The following is a 17,112-nucleotide window of genomic DNA, read 5'->3' on the forward strand; positions in this document are numbered from 1 at the left end:
GCTTCCGTGAAGCAAGTGTAGAGGCATTGCTCCCTCAGTTATCTGTGTGTGGCTGCAGCAGGTGGTGGATGGACCCTGCCACAGGCACCAGATGAGGCAGCAAGTCTCAATGAGCTGAGTGCCTTCACAGCTCATCTGGCTCCAGTGCCATTGCAGCTGCTTTTGTAACACAAGGCTAACAAGTCCCACCAGACCTTTGATTGCTCTGCATTGCTCACCTCAGGTTTCCATGTACCACACAGGAATACTAGGGAATGTCCTCTAGAAGCCAGGGCAGAGTGGTTCTGGATAGGATCTGCTGTGTTCAGCATCAAGTTATAGACATTTGTCAGGAGCAAGGTGGTATTTTATGTTATTCTGTGTACTATGTTGCAAGACCTGCCATCACTGAAAAATCAATAGGCTATATCGATACAAAAATACCAATACAGGAATATATTGGTATTTTCTTCAAAACACATTGTTTTACATTCCTCAAAATGTTGATTCTGAAGATGACTTTATGCATCAGATCCCAAAGTAGCAATAGGACTATTTGTGATCACTGAAGGCAAAAATTCCACAGCTGGATTATTGAGATTCCTCTATTCCTCAGTCCTTTCATTTGAGAGCAAAGAAAATATGGAGAAGGAAATAATTCTGAATCAGCTTGATTGCAATTCAATAAGAATTTTGAAAACTTGGTCCAAAATCACAGGGGAAGAAGCCTGCAGTATGATGGGGATTTCCACAATCTCAGTATCTGCTTAATGATGCTTTTTCCATTTTTCTTTTTAAAATTCTTATGAAAAGGTTTGAGAACTGTTCAGCTGTGCAATATCCTAGACCATGAGTGTCAGCTGTTAATTGCTGGCTTCTGGAAAATCAAGGTGTTAAGAGTCACCAGTTAGCTTTGTTGCTCTGGAATGCAGTATAAAAGAATGCTGAACAACCACAAAGGAAGACAAACTCCCTGCCACCAAGGGTTTGTCATTTAAAGATATACAATACTGTACTAGACATAGTATCATAGTTCCCTTTTCTATGTAGCTCTACTTCTATGATTCCTTCTTTTCACTCTCCTGTGTTCCTTAATTCTTGCTCTGGAGCATGAACCCTACCTGCATTGCCTTTCTGGACTATTAGAGCATTTACTTGGACTGAAAAATAAAGCATATTTTATCAGCTTGTGGGTTGTGGAAGTGATCTTCACAGCTAGATGGCAATAAAAGAATTCCATTAGACCTCCTTCAATAAAAAGTGAGAAATGCAATGTTATGAGAGCATTAGAAGCAGTTGCCTGACTCTAATGTCAGTGACAGTCTCCTTCAATTTAAATATTTGCAATAGCCATAATTAAACACTTTGTAACTGGCATTGAGTTAAAATAGAAATACATTACATAGTCTTACTTCTGGGCAGATTTTAATTTTGATTTATATCCTCCTTGGCTTTGTGCCTGGATAAGTTTTGTAATTTAAAGGCTGTTTTACACAGTATAGAAATTGTCAGAGGGCAAATTATCTTCTAGGTGAGTAACAGAATTTTTACTTCTTCTGGAAGCAGCTCCCTAAAGAGATCAATGTTATGTTCTCCTTGTACTGTTTAAAGACTGAAGAAATTTACGTCTGCAAATAGAGAGATGGCCTGCCTGGGTCACTGAATCTAGACTCTGACTTCTGGACGCTTTCACATCATCTAAACCTTCTAAACAGTTTTCCCCTCATCCTCTAAAACAGTGTTGAAACTGGCAATCCTCTTACATAGTTACTGTCATGTAAGAAGGCATGTTAGGAACTTGGTCTGACCAACTTGGGCCTTCTGAAAAGATTCATAATGTAAACGAATATGCCTTGGGGTTTGCCCTCATTTTTATTCTTTTGGAAAAATGAGTGTAGCAAACCATGGCATAGCATACAAAACCACAAATACAGGTCTCAACATTCTTACACAGATATTTGCTATTATGCTGTAGGAGCTCTGATGATAAAGTTTCTTAAAGCTTTTGATTCTAGCAGAAAAAAATCATTATATAATTAATCATTTTATCATTATAAAAGAAAATTAAATTATATTAAAACCCCCTGCACATTTTTATTCTACTGTGCCTGTAAGACCCACATTTTTCTAATCACACTGTAAAGGTGAAATAAAGAATACAATTCAACCTTTTTAGTAAATAGGTACACTGGGATATTTCCAGCAGGCCTGAATTTGTTCCAAATGTATCTTATTTCAGATCAGAGCGCAGTACACAGGCTTTGGCTCCACTTCTTGCTGCTGCAATGAGCTCCCTTTTCTGAGCTGCCTCTCTGTCCATGAAGCCATGCTGAAAGATTCTGAACTGTCTTTCCCGACTCTCTTCTAGTTCTTTCCAATGGTTCCATTGAAAAGAATCCTGCAGGAAAGACACAGAGATGATCAGACTGCAGGTGATACAGTGGCTCTCTTTAGTGAGTACACTAAACTTCTATTTGATAATCCTGCTGGCTGACAACACCGTTTGTTTGCTCACATGATTGGGAAACTTGTTAGCATCAAACTTGGCATGATGAAGAGTCGGTTGCCCAGTTTGAGATGACTTAAACACTGCTGCAACTCTCCACAAAACCATGGGAATGATAAACTGTAACATGCCTTGGGTGGGAGAGGGGTGAGCATCCCAGTATGGTGTGATGGGATGTGTGTGATAGGAAGCTGGGAAAGACAAGAGTTGGAGATGGGGTAAGATGCTGTCTTGATGGGATGAGTGTGTGGTGGTAAGAGTGGGAAGGGAGGTGTTGAATGGATGAGTCCTGCTCTGTGACAGCAGAATGTGTGAAAAGAAGGTGAGGTCAAGGCCACGGCCGGAGAAATTGTGCCTAGGCAGGAGGCAGGGTGTTGTTATTGCCAGCCATGTATGGCACCATCTGCCTCTGCCCCCATGCCAGTGCTGGCAGGTGAGCAAAGGTCTGTGAACAGCAGGTCTATTACAGATCTTTTCTCCTTATGTAATAACCAGACCTTGCTTGACACGATTCTGGTTTTCTGGGGGCTAATCTTCAAGAGTCCTGCTTGCTTTTTACGCTCCATTGTTTTTTCTACAATCTTCTTCTGCAGGTTTAAAATGCGTTCATCTTTCATGGGCCTTTCACCAGACTGGGACTTTTTCTTTTCTTCTTGCCTGAAAAGTCAAAAAGAAACAATGAGAAGGTAAAATATTATAATCTCACAGAATAAGTCCATCTGAGCACATATTACCTTGGTAATAATGAATTTGCTCTTGCTTCTGAAAACCAGTTAGACTCAAAAGAGATTTAAATCATATAAATATAACTTGCATGTGGTACTCACAATTTGCCTCTTGTTGCTTACAGAACAACATTACTAAACCACATAGAATAATTTTTTCCCACAGGATGCCATGATGACAATATATAGAGTATTTCAAGCCTGACATGACATTCTTTAGGAAAAAAACGTGCAAAACCTGGGATAATACTGCAGCTCTTTGCTTGTGTGAACTATGGAGTTTGCCTTATGTGATCATTAGTATTCATCTTGATTGCTGTATTCCTTGGCAAATAAAAGATATTTTTTTCTGTGTAATCCCAATGCCCAGATACAGAATCAATGGGATGATATTAATTAAGTTAGTTGCTCTGTGTGAGCATAAATTAATAGCAGCATATGCACCCTGAAAGTAAGGCATACCAGAGACATTATTGAATAGTCTTCCTTTTCCCCCGTTCTGTTGTAGCCAATTTTCTGTCCCCTGGAATTTACATTTTACCTGGTTTTACATACTTTCACCCAGTTGGCCCAATTTACTCACAACTTCTCCATGTAGGTTATACCATGTTACAGAGTGACTCACTTAATATCCAACTTTCTCTTTTATTCAACATTGCCCTCAAATTTAGCTTAGTAAGATCAAATCGTAGAGTTAATATTATGTCATGAGCAGCTGTGATTCTCTGGCTAAATTCAGAGCTAAAGGAAGTGTCAGATCTTCCAAGGAATGTATACAATTGTATAGCCATGTTAGATCTGCTAGGAGCAGCTGGCAAAGGACATTTTTATAAAATGTCTTTTTATGTTGCAGTGGTGCAACATTATAATTGCTTTTATTGGAAACCCAATAAAGACTCCAAATGACCCAGAGCAGACTGCACCAGGGCACTGTCCACTAATTCTGTAGCTGTCATTCTGTCAGTGGCAGGACTAGTTTCACAGACAAGTTGCCTTTTGAAAAGCAATCTTTTACAATTGAACTCTTTTCTTATAGCTTGGGTGGTTTCAGTATAAGACACACTTCTCAAGAAGCTGGCAGATGGGGAAGAAGGAAGAAGCACCTTCTGATGCTGAACCCACCAATTTGCTTTTAAAAAGTGTCTGTATCAAGGATCCAAGGACCCAAACAGTTCTTTCATCGTGAGAGAGATGGCTTTTGCCTGCCTTGTTAGCTTTATCTCTTATAGGAAACTCTCTGTGATAACGAGTTTTCTTCAGTGCAGCCATTCCAGACTAGAGGTCCCCAAATCCTTAGGAACTGGATGAAGGGGAAATATGACCTGTGTCACATTCTGAAATGTGACTGTGAACTCTAAGTAAGGGACACAGTTAAGCTTGGCTTCTCATTTCCAGTTACTTTCCTGAGACACTCCCTAACCCCTCTGCTCCGTGTGTCATGCTATCTGGTTAGGATAATGTTTCCTTATCCACTTTAAGACTGTGATATACTCTGCTACACTGAGATTAATTTTTAACACTATATTGTAATTCTAAAAATTGTCTAATATTACTTAACCTAATTGAGGACATGGTTTATTTCTATGTGCACTGTATGAAGGCATTGCATTCCAAAGGATATAGAAGAATATAACAGTACAGTTTTAAATAAATACTTGATGATTAAATCTTGTCCATGAGAATAAACAGCAAAATCTTTCCTTACATGCAAATCCAGATTCTTGTAAATACAATTAAAGGAAATATAGCAAGAGGTTTAAAATCAGGAAGCAGCAGCAGCTGCTTCTATATTAACATTGTAAATAATTGCTTATTTTCAGAGTAATATTCATTCCTCTTCTAAATGGAGACTTGTGCCAGTCATCTACACTATTCCAAAAAGCTGCCAATCCCATAGATTTTCAGATGCCACACCATATCATAAGAGAAACTCCAAGAGAGGAAGGAATGAAAAAAGAAATTTTAAAATTCTGGTTTCCTGTCATCATTTGAGAACTTTGAGGGCTCAGGATAGAAAAACCTCTTATGATCTCTGTCACCTCATATCACATATTTCCTAAGGAAGTAAGGTAACAGCCAGTCAGAATGGGCTAGTACACAGAAAAATCCTCTCCAGATCAATAGAAAATTATGTGATAATTTATGAAAATTCTTCTCAGCTATATTTAAAAAATGGGAAATTTGAAGATTTGCACAGAGGTTTCCTCCTATAATCTATATTTGGCTTTTCATTTACATTTTCAAACTCCAGCTTTGCATCAAAAGTATAAAGACATAGATGTATGTAAGAGCTGTAGTCAGCTCTTAACTGACTCAATACTTATAGGAGGTTGAGTAAAAATGACCACTTGACTATTCTAGGCACCAAAATATCAAGCAGCTAGGACTGTATTTATAAGCTCACATTACAAAATGGAGTCTTATGCAAAAACATAAATATTTTTTTAAAAGCAGAATTGCTTATAGGGCAAATAACAATATTTTAAAAAAATTCTCATAGCCTCAGTGAGTGGGGCTGTCTGTCTATACCTCACAGTAGCTTGCCTTTTTCTGTCCTGCACCATAATTCTAAGTTACTGCAGTTAGCAAAGTAAATGTATCTAACTGTTAACAGTTCACTATTAAGGCAGTTACTATTTTGGCATTTAAGAACACTACACTATTAGACTGATTACTGTTTTGTACTAATATGAGTGATTTAAGCACTCCAAATCTGACTCTCTTCCAACAATTAATTTATTAAGCACCTAATTTTAGGTGGGGAAATGATTGCTATTCATAACAGTGTTTTCCTCATGTGAAGTAAAAATTTTGAAGTTGCATAATCAAAGTTCAGTCACTGAATCACAGAATGGCTGAGTCTAGAAGGAACCTCTGGGGGTCATCTTGACCACTCCGTCTGCTTAAGCAGAGCCACCTTGAGCTGCGTGCCCTGGTCTGTGTCCAGATGAACACCTCCGAGGATGGAGACTCCACAGCCTCTCTGGAAAATCTGTGCCAATGCTTGGTCATCTTCACAGTAAAAAGTGTTTCCTGATACTCCTCTTGTCCCCTCAGTGGCCACCATTGAGAAAAAACTGGCTTTTTTTCACAGCTTCTCTTCACATCTTCATATTTCTGATCCATCATTACCGATAAATTTCCCCCTTTTGTTTCAATGATAATGAAGAACTCATTACCACCTCCTTCTGCTTCTCCTTCTCCTTCTCCTCCTTCTCCTTCTCCTTCTTTCTCCTTCTCCTTCTCCTCCTTTACCTGCTCTGGCTGCTTTGACACTATGCCCATCCTTCCCCACCTCAGGCCAAGAGAGAGGAGTTACCTTTCTCTCAGTGTGTGTGGTCAGTGCCCCTTGTCAGGGAGGGATTTGAGCACTGGCAGTGGCAGGGAGAGAAAGGATTGCTCTGCCATCTTGACAAACACACCATCATTTGTAATGCAGTGCTGGAAGCCCAGTGTGCCACAGCATTACCACAGTGTGAAACGGGGATCTAGGGAACTTTTGACTTGGTGGGAGTCTGTACATCTTCCTCACATACAAGGAAGTCAGGGAGGATTAATGCTGCTCTCCTCTGACAGTTTTAAACCACGTGAATGGTGAGAGCTTGCAGTCCCAGGCTGAGTCCAACACAAAGTAACTCTCCCCCCAAACTGCAGATAATGTGGATGGAGGGAGCTTCAGACCAACTAGTTTGAACTGTTGTGTGATGCTCAGGACATTAGATTGCAGTAATACATGTCCCTCACTAGAATGAAAGGGAGTTGTATCTCAAGTACACAGGCATGTAACTTGAGTACATTAGCATGTATTCAAACACACACGAAGCTGCTGGTGCTCGAGTTTGAAAGCTGAGAACAGAATCGCTTGTCCACTTCAAATGACAGTGCTGATTTTCAAACTGTGCGAAATTCTAGCAATTAAACGGACGTCCAGCATATGTACCATCCTGCAAGCACTCACAAAGCCTCTGCTGTGATAGATGTCATGGCTTGCAGTCTATTAAAGGCCAATGTCTCTGTAATTTTTCATGTTCCATTTCCTACTTTGTTTAATATAGCTCATTATATACTTGCACAATGTGCTTCTCTTGTGTTGATGTATGACTGTGAATGTTATTGAAAGGAACCTGCTTGGTAGGGACCTGATTAAACTCCAGCTGTCACTAAAGCAGGTATTTAGCATAGTTTAGCTGCCATACTTTAGCTGATTAGTAGCAGCCTTCAACATAATGCAATTTTGGATGTAACACATAATTTTATATTGAGGCATAAAGCTAACTTATGAGGACCATTGGTAAGATTTGCTATTCTATCCCTATAATGATGAATCAATTCTGTAAACATAAAAATTAGCTTTTTACACCTTCTGTGCAACATATCAAGAATAGAACCCAAACAATTAATCACTCACACTGGTTTGAGAGGTATTTCAGGAATCAAGATCTGCCAATAAGATTTAATACACAAAGCCCATAGTTTCTATAGAGAGAAATAAAAACTGCATGAAAGTGTCCAGCATTTGTAAATGCCATGGCCAGCACGCCATATTTCTGTATTAACAAAAATAACACCAGAGATTTGGATTCTGTATGAAAATGCATGAAATACACTCCCAAAGAAAAACATTTTTTATATACTATGATGATGCCTTTTTATAGGAATTACTTCCAACATATACATAAATTGTATACATACATAAATTGCTTAGGAACCATGAAAGGAAAATGTCTTCTAAAATCTATAATGAAACATTATATTTTTTTATTTAGAAAGCAGATAGGGCTTCATTAATATTACTGTATAACTTATCAAGAATCTGACCAGATTGACTGATTGAGTCAGATGCTTGCAATTTAGCGTATAGTTTAATTTGGATTCTACTATCTTTAGCATATTGGTCTGTTCTAAAAAGCATTTCAAATGACAGAACAAAAAGTGAATCAAAGCTTCTCATTCAAGCACAGCTTATTTCAGGATCAGAACAGTTTTAGTTCTGAATTAAGCCAAAGAGTCTAGTTTAAAGGAACCCAGCCCTATACAAAATTCACAGACTGCACATCTAGAAGAACAGATGATTCTTTAAGCAGGTACCAGTGAAACAGGTTTTATGTAGTACACAAGTTCTTAATGCAAACTAATGCTTAGTTTGCATCTCTAGTGGAAAGCAGTGGCTTGAGTTATTCCCACAGGCTTTCACAATACTGAGTGTTTAGCAATGAGAGTATATTTGCAGCTCCAACTCCATTTCAGGTTCTTAAGTCTTAAAATCTTTTCTTGATACATGCCATAGAAAAGAAGGTCACTGCTGTGTGGAGTCAATCCACTGCGGCTGCAGTTATCGATTCATTAAATACATTAAACTATCTTCTCAAGTACTAACATAGTAAAACCCCAGTCTTTGGAGATTGGTTATCAGCAAGAAACTAAATTAGAGCTGAGACAAGTGAAAACTAAAAGAATACATCAATACTGCCTTCTGTAACTGAGATGTAGAATTGGATGATAAATGATTAACATGAATTGAACTCTGAGAAGCTACCTTTGGCAATACACATGAATCTCAGACATGTCTAAAAACATGTGTTTGTAGCCTGATAGAATATGTCTTCTGAATGTCAGCCTGAACATCAGCTTGCAAAATAAATATGGCAAGACAAGGACTTATCTCTCAAAGCCACAAAAGGGAAATGAAAAAAGACAATTTGAAAGAAAAAAATGGCAAATATTTAAGATGCAGTAAAAATGGTATAAGATCAAGAGGTGTGCCATGTGGTATACTTTTACACAGGCTTTCTTCCTGCTCAGCTTTATTTGTCAATAGCTTTAACTTCGATTTTAAAACCCTTGTGGAAGGGCCCTGTCTTCTGCATATGTGAAGCGTCTGTGATGGTTATGTATCCTTTATGACAATGATTAATAAATTTGATAATGAATAATAAATATTAGTCATGAATGCAGAATTTGCTCAGCCTGTAAGCAAAGAACTTCCTTTTTGATCTAATGCTATAATGTATTTAATTTATAGCTCATTATTGCTATCACAAAATCTTCTTCCTAAAATATTTTTAACTTCTAGAATAAGACCTTCCTTTTAACATTACAGATGAAATTCAAGAAAGAAAACTACAGCTCTAATATTGGTTTAGATAAGAATGAGAAACAACTTTAAGTGTCAAGCTAGAATGATTCTAATAACATCAAATTAGTTCTGATTAGCTGAAAAGGAATACAAGAAAGGCAAAACTTCTTTCTAAATTTATATTATTGGCTCTGAATCCTGGGGCAATACTGTCAACACGAGCTTATGGAGTGTCCTCAATCATAAATGATGAAAAAGATCTGTTAAATCTGATGAAAATTATTTTCAAGAATTAAAAGGAAATGTTGGCCCCAGTGTAATCCTTGAAAAAAGTCATACTGATTTACAGAATGGCTGCATTTTGCTCTCTGCTTGTTCTTCTCCTCAAGGGCTGGCAAAATATTAACAAAGTTGCAATGTCTTAAATGTCACATGCTGTTGTATACTGACTTTAAAGCAGCTGCTCGTCCAAGTTCTGCTCTGAATTGGGAAATCTGGTCCAGTTTGTCTAGAATAAGTTGTTCCTTAGCTTGTTTTTCATGAATTATCTGATCTCTCTTCTCTTCCTCTGCTGCCTTCTGTGCTTCCTTGAGTAAGGCGAGGCGTTCACGTAGTTCCACTATTGACATTTCACCAAATAAACCATGGCCACCAGTCTAGAGAACACAAAATATAGGTTTAAATAACACTGTAAATACCAAGGGGAGAGTAAATGAGTAAGACCAGAATATTTTGATTGTGTTCCAATTCACGCTGAATATATTCTGATTTCTGAAATATAGGGATGGTCCTAAACTAACTGGTATTTAAAAACTGGTTTTAAAATCTAGAGCATATCTTTCACAAAACATTTAAAGAAAAAGCATTGAAAAATATATAGAAGATTAATCATAAATACAATATATTTGCTTTCAAAATATTCTACTTGACTTTTAGTTTTAATTAGACTTTTGAATTTTTGAAATATGTGAAACCAGAACAGACTTTACACTAAAAATATGCATTTTTTTATTTATCTATTTCCAAAATATGCATTTGATCTATAATGGTATCTACTGTTTTTATCTGAAATGATTAGGACTAAACAATGCTTTGTTCACAGAAAATTCAGATAATAATGTCCAAATTTAAAATATTCAAACCTGAATGCTTAATGAAGGCTTTTTAATATCCATTTCGCAATGTGAATGATAATGAGATGCTATAATCTAGAGATTTCTGCACTTTAGTTTGCAAACAAAGATGGATCATTTCCAAACAGCTTTGTGAAGGCTTGAAATTTTAGGCCCCTGCTCTTATATATACTTTTCCTTTCTTTCAAATCCACCATTAAACTTGAAATGACCGTAGAGCTGTATTCACAGGAAGTGAAAGGGGAACGTTTTGCAAAAGGATATATATCTCTATAGATCTCTATACCTATATCTATATCTATCTATCTATCTATCTATCTATCTATCTATCTATCTATCTCAGTGTTAGTGTTTGAGCATGACAAGCAGACATCAAACATGTCTAGGAAAGAGAATTTGCTCGAGGCATAGAGTGGTAGAAGCTGAATGTTTTTTGAGTGTCTGCATTTCAAAAATGCTCAGTGAAGCCAGTGAAGTAGTTCCTAAAAGAAGAAAAGTTCTACACTCATTCAGTAGATACTGCTGGTATTCAAGCAACTGAAGTACCATGAAGGGAAGAACTGGTACTTTAAAAATTAGGAGAATGAATGGGAATTTTATGGACAAATACTTAATTGCACTAAGCCTGAAAAAGCCTTTTGTAGAAAGAAAACCAGGGCAAGCTCTCACCAAGAGTGTGCCAATTCTACTAGAGTGCTACTGTAATAGTCATTATAATGGAACAGTGAAGTTGTGATATAAAGTCCCAGAACAATTTGAGTTGGAAAGGACCTTAAAGACCAGCTAGTCCAAATGCCCTGCCATGGCCAAGAACATCCTCCTGACCAGGTTGCTTCAAGCCCCATCCACCCCAGCCTTGAACACTTTGAGGGATGGAGCATCCACAACTTCTCTGGGCAATCTGTGCCAGTGGTTCATCACACTCATTGTAAAAAATGTATTTCTTATGTCTAATTTATGTATTTCTTTATGTCTAATTAATCTTCTGATTAAGTTACCAAATAAAATAACAGATTTCTAGATGCTGCCTAAGTCTGGGCATTGCAGAGCCAATCACAGGCATGAGAGTTGTTGTGCATCAACAGCAAGTCCAAGAAGTTTGAGATACAGTTAATACAGTTACTATAAACTATAGACTTACACACACAAGTTATTTACACAGAATTGTAACAGCTCAGAAAGTTTTGGGTTCTCTTGACAATCTCTTTCATATACCTGAATGTTGACAGTTTTGAAAGCAAAGGAAATTAATCTTGCTAATTACCATGGCCATCAACACTGCAATATAACTAAGTATACATGAGTCCAAATTTGTGTTGATTCAGTTTTTACCCTGACTGACAAATCTTTGAATTTGTGAAGATGCACAGAACATCTTGTAATCACTGTCCAGACTCTTTTTGTAAGATATTGGCAAACCCAGATCCTATTGGCAAAATTCAAAGAAAGTTCAAGAGGATTAAGATTTCACTTGTCATCAGAATATTCTTCTTGATAAATTTTCATTTAATAGACTTTGTCAATGTTCCATTTCATATCTAACTTTTGTCATGCAATATGACAAAATACAACATGTATGGGGTCACTTTGTACTTCATCCATCCAGACTGTGATATATCTGCAGTACACAATCCCTCTGAATGTGTGAAACCAGTAGTTTTACCATTTATGTAAAACCAGTAGTTTTTCCTTTTGAGCTTACCTCTGTTAAATCAACAAACTTTTGTCTGATGCTAGGTGTAGACTCAATAGCTCGTATTTGTTGAATTAGTTCATATCTTTTCCTATTCTTCTCCTCCTTTTCTTCTAAAGCTTTCTGGAGAAGTTCTCCACTTTCTTCACAAACCCGCTGAACTGAAAGAAAATATTTAATCTCAGTTAGCTGTTTGCCTATTTTAACAAGTAGTCCATCTGGAGGAAAATTCATATGCATTCATGAATAATGATAATAATACTGATCTAAAGGTACTTGAGGGAACAGTCTGGTATTGGTGGGAGGAATCATTAAAGAAACAAATGAGTACTTCCCACCTCCACCATCTATCCTTCTATTCAGCACACAAATGTACCATATACATACACAGACACTTTGAATTACTGCTTTGTAATTTCTATTCTCATTTGTACATACTGTTTCATTACTTAATAAAAGGATATTATAAAATAGAAAATATTCATAGTCTTCCAAGCTATGTATATCCTAGAAATGTCTGAATTGCAAAGGCTGGTAGGTTCTGCTAGTCCATTTTGGAGTGACTAATACTCTTTGCCTGCCTCAATCCTTATGAATACAAGTATGGAGATACACAAGCAGAGAAGCCTGCATTTGACCAAGAAGTAGAGTCATTATCATGTGCTACTTTTAGATCGAAGGGAAACTGGTTGCAGAACATTAATGATGTATTTCTCCTGTTTAAGAGTAATTCCCATGACCAGTAGCTTAGAATTTTTGATCTGCCCATTGCCAGCTTATTCCTGAATTCATATTCATACATTCATGGAAATGTATAGCCTGGATCTTTCCCTCAATTTCACTTTCCCTTCTGTAAAAATTGTAATTGGCCCACTAAAGAAAGATGAAGTAATTGGGGGATATTTAGCATCACCTTGCATTTTTCTGGCAATATATATACCTATCTGTTGTTTGTATTCCTGGATCTTTGCTTTTACTTGCTTTACATTCTTGTGTCCTTCCATGACCTGTTCCACCAGCTCTTTCATTTCTTTCTGTTCCTGTAGACGTTTCTCTGCATACAGGTGCATCAGCTCTGTTTTCTAAATCACAAATGAACATGTGAATACAACTCCTGATAAGTGGTGATCTGAGTGCCTCAAATCATTGAAACAGGATAAGGACAATTGGATTCAAACTATTACATCATCCACAAAAGTAATAAAGGACAATGGCTGGGGACAAGAAAGAGTCCCAGATTTAAGCTCCCCCCTCTGTGTTTTATTTACATAAAGGTCATGCCCTGCATGACATTTGTACTGTTGTTTTCCATTATTCCCTCCTACATGTTTCCAAGAGCAGACAGAAAGAATAATTTCTGGATCTGGTTGTGAGATAGGAAGAAGTGTGCTAATCTAATATACTGCTAGTTGTGTGCCTGCAGGAACTTCTTGGGTCCAAGTCACAGCTCTGTAATGTCAAGTCCACTTTTGGGTACCATGTTCCTTTCTTTGTCAGAGGAAAGGAAGAAGAAGCAGGAAAATTGATTTTCTCAGATTAGATTCCTTGCTGCTCTTCCTGTTTTAGATGGAAGACCAGAGTTTTAAAAGAAGGAAGGGGATCAGCATAACAGCTGAACATTGGAGAATGTCTGGAGATGTGTATGTGGATGACATGCCCTGCTTGTTGATAAGCAAAGGGAGATATGTGGAATTGGTCGGGTTAGAGCAAGTCGTCTTTGCACATCCCCAAATCTATTCATTTTGGGACATTTCTGCTAACAAATAAAACACATATGCTCTGAAGTTGAAGTGAATATAACAATTGGAATAATTTTGGAATGAGTATGAGCAATCATACTATGCTCAGTTGTACACACTGGGGTTCACTTTAAGTTCTTGCTATGGTCTTTCTAAACAAACATGAAGACTCAATGCCAAAAAAGATTGAAAGGTATTATAGGACAGAAAAGGAACTCATTAAGCAAATTTTCATTTTGTAGCATGGTCTTTATGAAAATTTTATACTTTTGTGGTCTCATTTTATGTTGCTGAGACATTGCACTGACATTTGTGAGATGGTCAAGAGACACATATTGGCCTACAGGGCATAGCAACAAACTGGAGAAATAGAAAAGAATGTGATGGTGGCTGTGAAAAGTTTCAAATCTGTAGTATTTGGTGATTCTTGATCACCTATTTAGTTTATAAGAAAAGCACTGGGAAAATGTAATGTGAGTTGTGAAAATAACAAAAAGATCTGGCAATGATTTTGAGAAACTGTGATTTGCCAGAATGAAAACAGTGTGAAAATATTTCCTGGCATAAACATGCAGTTTTCCATATAGATGGATCTGAAGAGGGTTGTCTGTCTGAATTTCCACCTAAGAGAAATCTAGGCATGTCAGATAGTATGAAGCAAATTGAATTATATCAGTTTAAGAAAACAAATACTTTCATATTTGTGGCTCTGATTTTAACAAGATAAAGAAATCAGTTATATATTGTTGATTTCAATGCTAATGGCGCTTAGTATCTCAGTATCTGTTCAAAAAGGACTTGCATAATGACAGAATATAGGGCAGCATTCTTTGATCTTCTGCTTTTATTCAATGTACTTCATAAGTGTTAATCAAATTTTAAAAAATTGTATAAAGTACTTTAATGTATAAGCATTGCTGTATCTGGAAGTTATAGCCCTCTTTTTCCTTTATTTGCAGACTCCAGTGAGTAAAGACACCACACAGAATTTTACACCTCTAATAGCAGGTATCATCTGTGCTATGATTTGCACAGATTGGAAATCAGTGAAATTTGAGCATCCCTGTATGTATTACCTCTTCTCTCAATAGATCAGCTTTCTTCTTGTTTTCTTGGATTACATTCTGATGGGCTAGAACTGCCTCTTCATAACTCAGTTTTCCTTGAAGCCTCCTACACTCTATTTCAGCCAGTTGTTCTTCCAAATCTTTTCCACGCATCTGTTTCTGCCATTCCAAGAATTCAGATGGGTCTCCAGCCCCTTGTTGCAAATTTTCAACTCTGCAAGAGAGAAAAAAAGAGTATACTATTTTAGGGATCTGGCTTCATAGCCCTTCCTTGGTTTGTAAAACATTTCCAGTAGCTTTTGATAGAAAGTGTTTGGTCTCTGCCGAGGAAAAATGCACTCATCACAAAGTCGTTTGACAGATACATTTTAACTCCAATCTAAGAGGTGTTCCTACTATGTGTAAAGCCTGAGAAAGCCAGACTGGAAGAAAGTGCATGAGAGCATGGACCTGAAAGTTTTCAGTAAAACAAAGCCCCAAGAGAGGGCAAACTTTAGCTGTGTATAGATTCTTGTAAGGAGCAGAGAGAATCAGGTAAAGGGATGTACATTTTCTCAGAGGACTGCTTTGCTTAGAGGTAGAAAGAACAAACAACTTTTCTCTTTGACAAGTCTTCTTGTCCACAGACTTTAACACAGAGAACAATAAACTTCTGCTTAACACTATTTCTGTTTTGTATTTTGTCAATTAAATAATATTGCTGTAATGAGGCAAAGAAGTATTCAGCTCTTAAGCAAAGCCACATCCCTATTTTTTGTGCTCAGCTGAGAGAGAAAAACATAGCAAAGCCCTGGGGCAGGCCCATGAAAGTCCTGCAGCAGAGAAGGGAATGAGCCAATAACTAGGGTAGAGACACAAACATGGAGTGAATTGCCTCTTACTGCTGCTCCCCAATGCATATACATATGATACATCAATCTCTCTCTCTCTCTCTATATATATATATATTTATCTCTCTCTCTATATATATATATAGCTTTTTTGTGTTAAATGCAGCTGAAGATTAAAACTCATTAAGATAAAATAGTGTCAAGTTACAGGGAACTATTCCTTTGCTGAGTGGAACAAATTCTGCCAGCTAGAGTGAACAGTTGCATATGTAATATGGAAGAACCTCAATATATGTGAATAGCTGATAACAGAACCTGAATGATGTTTAATATCTACCTGCTAAAATCCTGATGCGTGAACCAAAACCTGTTAGGTCCAAAGATCAAATCCAAACTTACACAGTCTTTCCAGGACTTAAAATGCTATCAGTATTTAGTGCTTAGCCTGCTAAGATAGGATTAGAAGTAATACTAAAGCAGGATGACATGATGTAAGTTTTATCTTTGTGAAGTTTTTTTGTGAAAATGTTATGTGATTCTAGCTGTAGAACACAACCTTCAGTAGCCACCCAGGAATCACCCTTTCCCTAGTAAACATCCTCTGAAAACCTGTGTTGCTGAATAAGGAAGAATCCTTATGTCAGGATTTCTTAGAGTGCTAAATGCACAACAGGACCTGCAACCTCTTATTAGCCCCCTTCCCCACACACAGTGCTTGTGTTCAAAGACAGCTCTGCTGCAGTGTGACTGTCTAACACTGGATGGGACTGGAGTGAAAAGAAACATCTGAGGAAGAGCTATGAAAGTCCTGGTTGGTGTGTGTGTAGTTTCTTCCCAGGAGACACATTTAAGCCCAGGTTAACAGCCTTGGTCCTTGCCTAAGCTACTCCATAGATCAGCCTGCAGCCAGCCTGGGGCCTAGTTGACTCTGCCTTCTTGACTTGGCTTCCTGGCTGGACCTTGGCCCAGACTCATCCCTTTGGACTCTCGTAGCACCCTTGGCTGACCCTGCTGTCTGTCCTTGAATCTGTCCTGCTGCTTGCCAGGGGGCCATGGAGCTGCTGTCAGTGAGGACACTGTCCCTACTTGTCCTCCTGTCACTCTCAGCTCTTGGCTTACCTTGCTTTAAAGAACAGCACATTCTTAGAGTGCTATATCTTACTGTGATAGAAATTGACAGGTATTTTAATGTACATATAAACAAGTTCAAGTATCAAACTTGGCATGTAGTTGACCACAGCCATTGAAGAAAATGGAGATACATGAAATTATTTGGCTTAATATAGATGCATCTTGTACAAAGGACACAGAAATAGATGTGTATTCAGGTCATTATTTAGCCTGGAGAACTGGAATAAATATAA

The 17,112-nt window shown here is 37.5% G+C and overlaps 1 protein-coding gene across 1 annotated transcript in view; it reads right to left on the reverse strand.

Moving 5' to 3' along the window:
• Positions 1–1,450: 1,450 nt before the first annotated feature.
• Positions 1,451–17,112, reverse strand: part of CFAP99 (cilia and flagella associated protein 99) — a 53,019-nt gene continuing 37,357 nt past the window's right edge. The window contains exons 11-16 of the mRNA XM_053976455.1: positions 14,928–15,132; positions 13,053–13,194; positions 12,122–12,273; positions 9,737–9,942; positions 2,983–3,142; positions 1,451–2,377 (exon numbers count right to left, since the gene is read on the reverse strand). Of these exons, the coding sequence (XP_053832430.1) occupies positions 2,210–2,377; positions 2,983–3,142; positions 9,737–9,942; positions 12,122–12,273; positions 13,053–13,194; positions 14,928–15,132 (1,033 nt within the window). The 3' untranslated portion in view covers positions 1,451–2,209. The remainder of the gene's footprint in view (positions 2,378–2,982; positions 3,143–9,736; positions 9,943–12,121; positions 12,274–13,052; positions 13,195–14,927; positions 15,133–17,112) is intronic.

The sequence above is a fragment of the Vidua macroura genome, chromosome 4 (genome assembly GCF_024509145.1).
Source record: "Vidua macroura isolate BioBank_ID:100142 chromosome 4, ASM2450914v1, whole genome shotgun sequence".
NCBI lineage: Eukaryota > Metazoa > Chordata > Aves > Passeriformes > Viduidae > Vidua > Vidua macroura.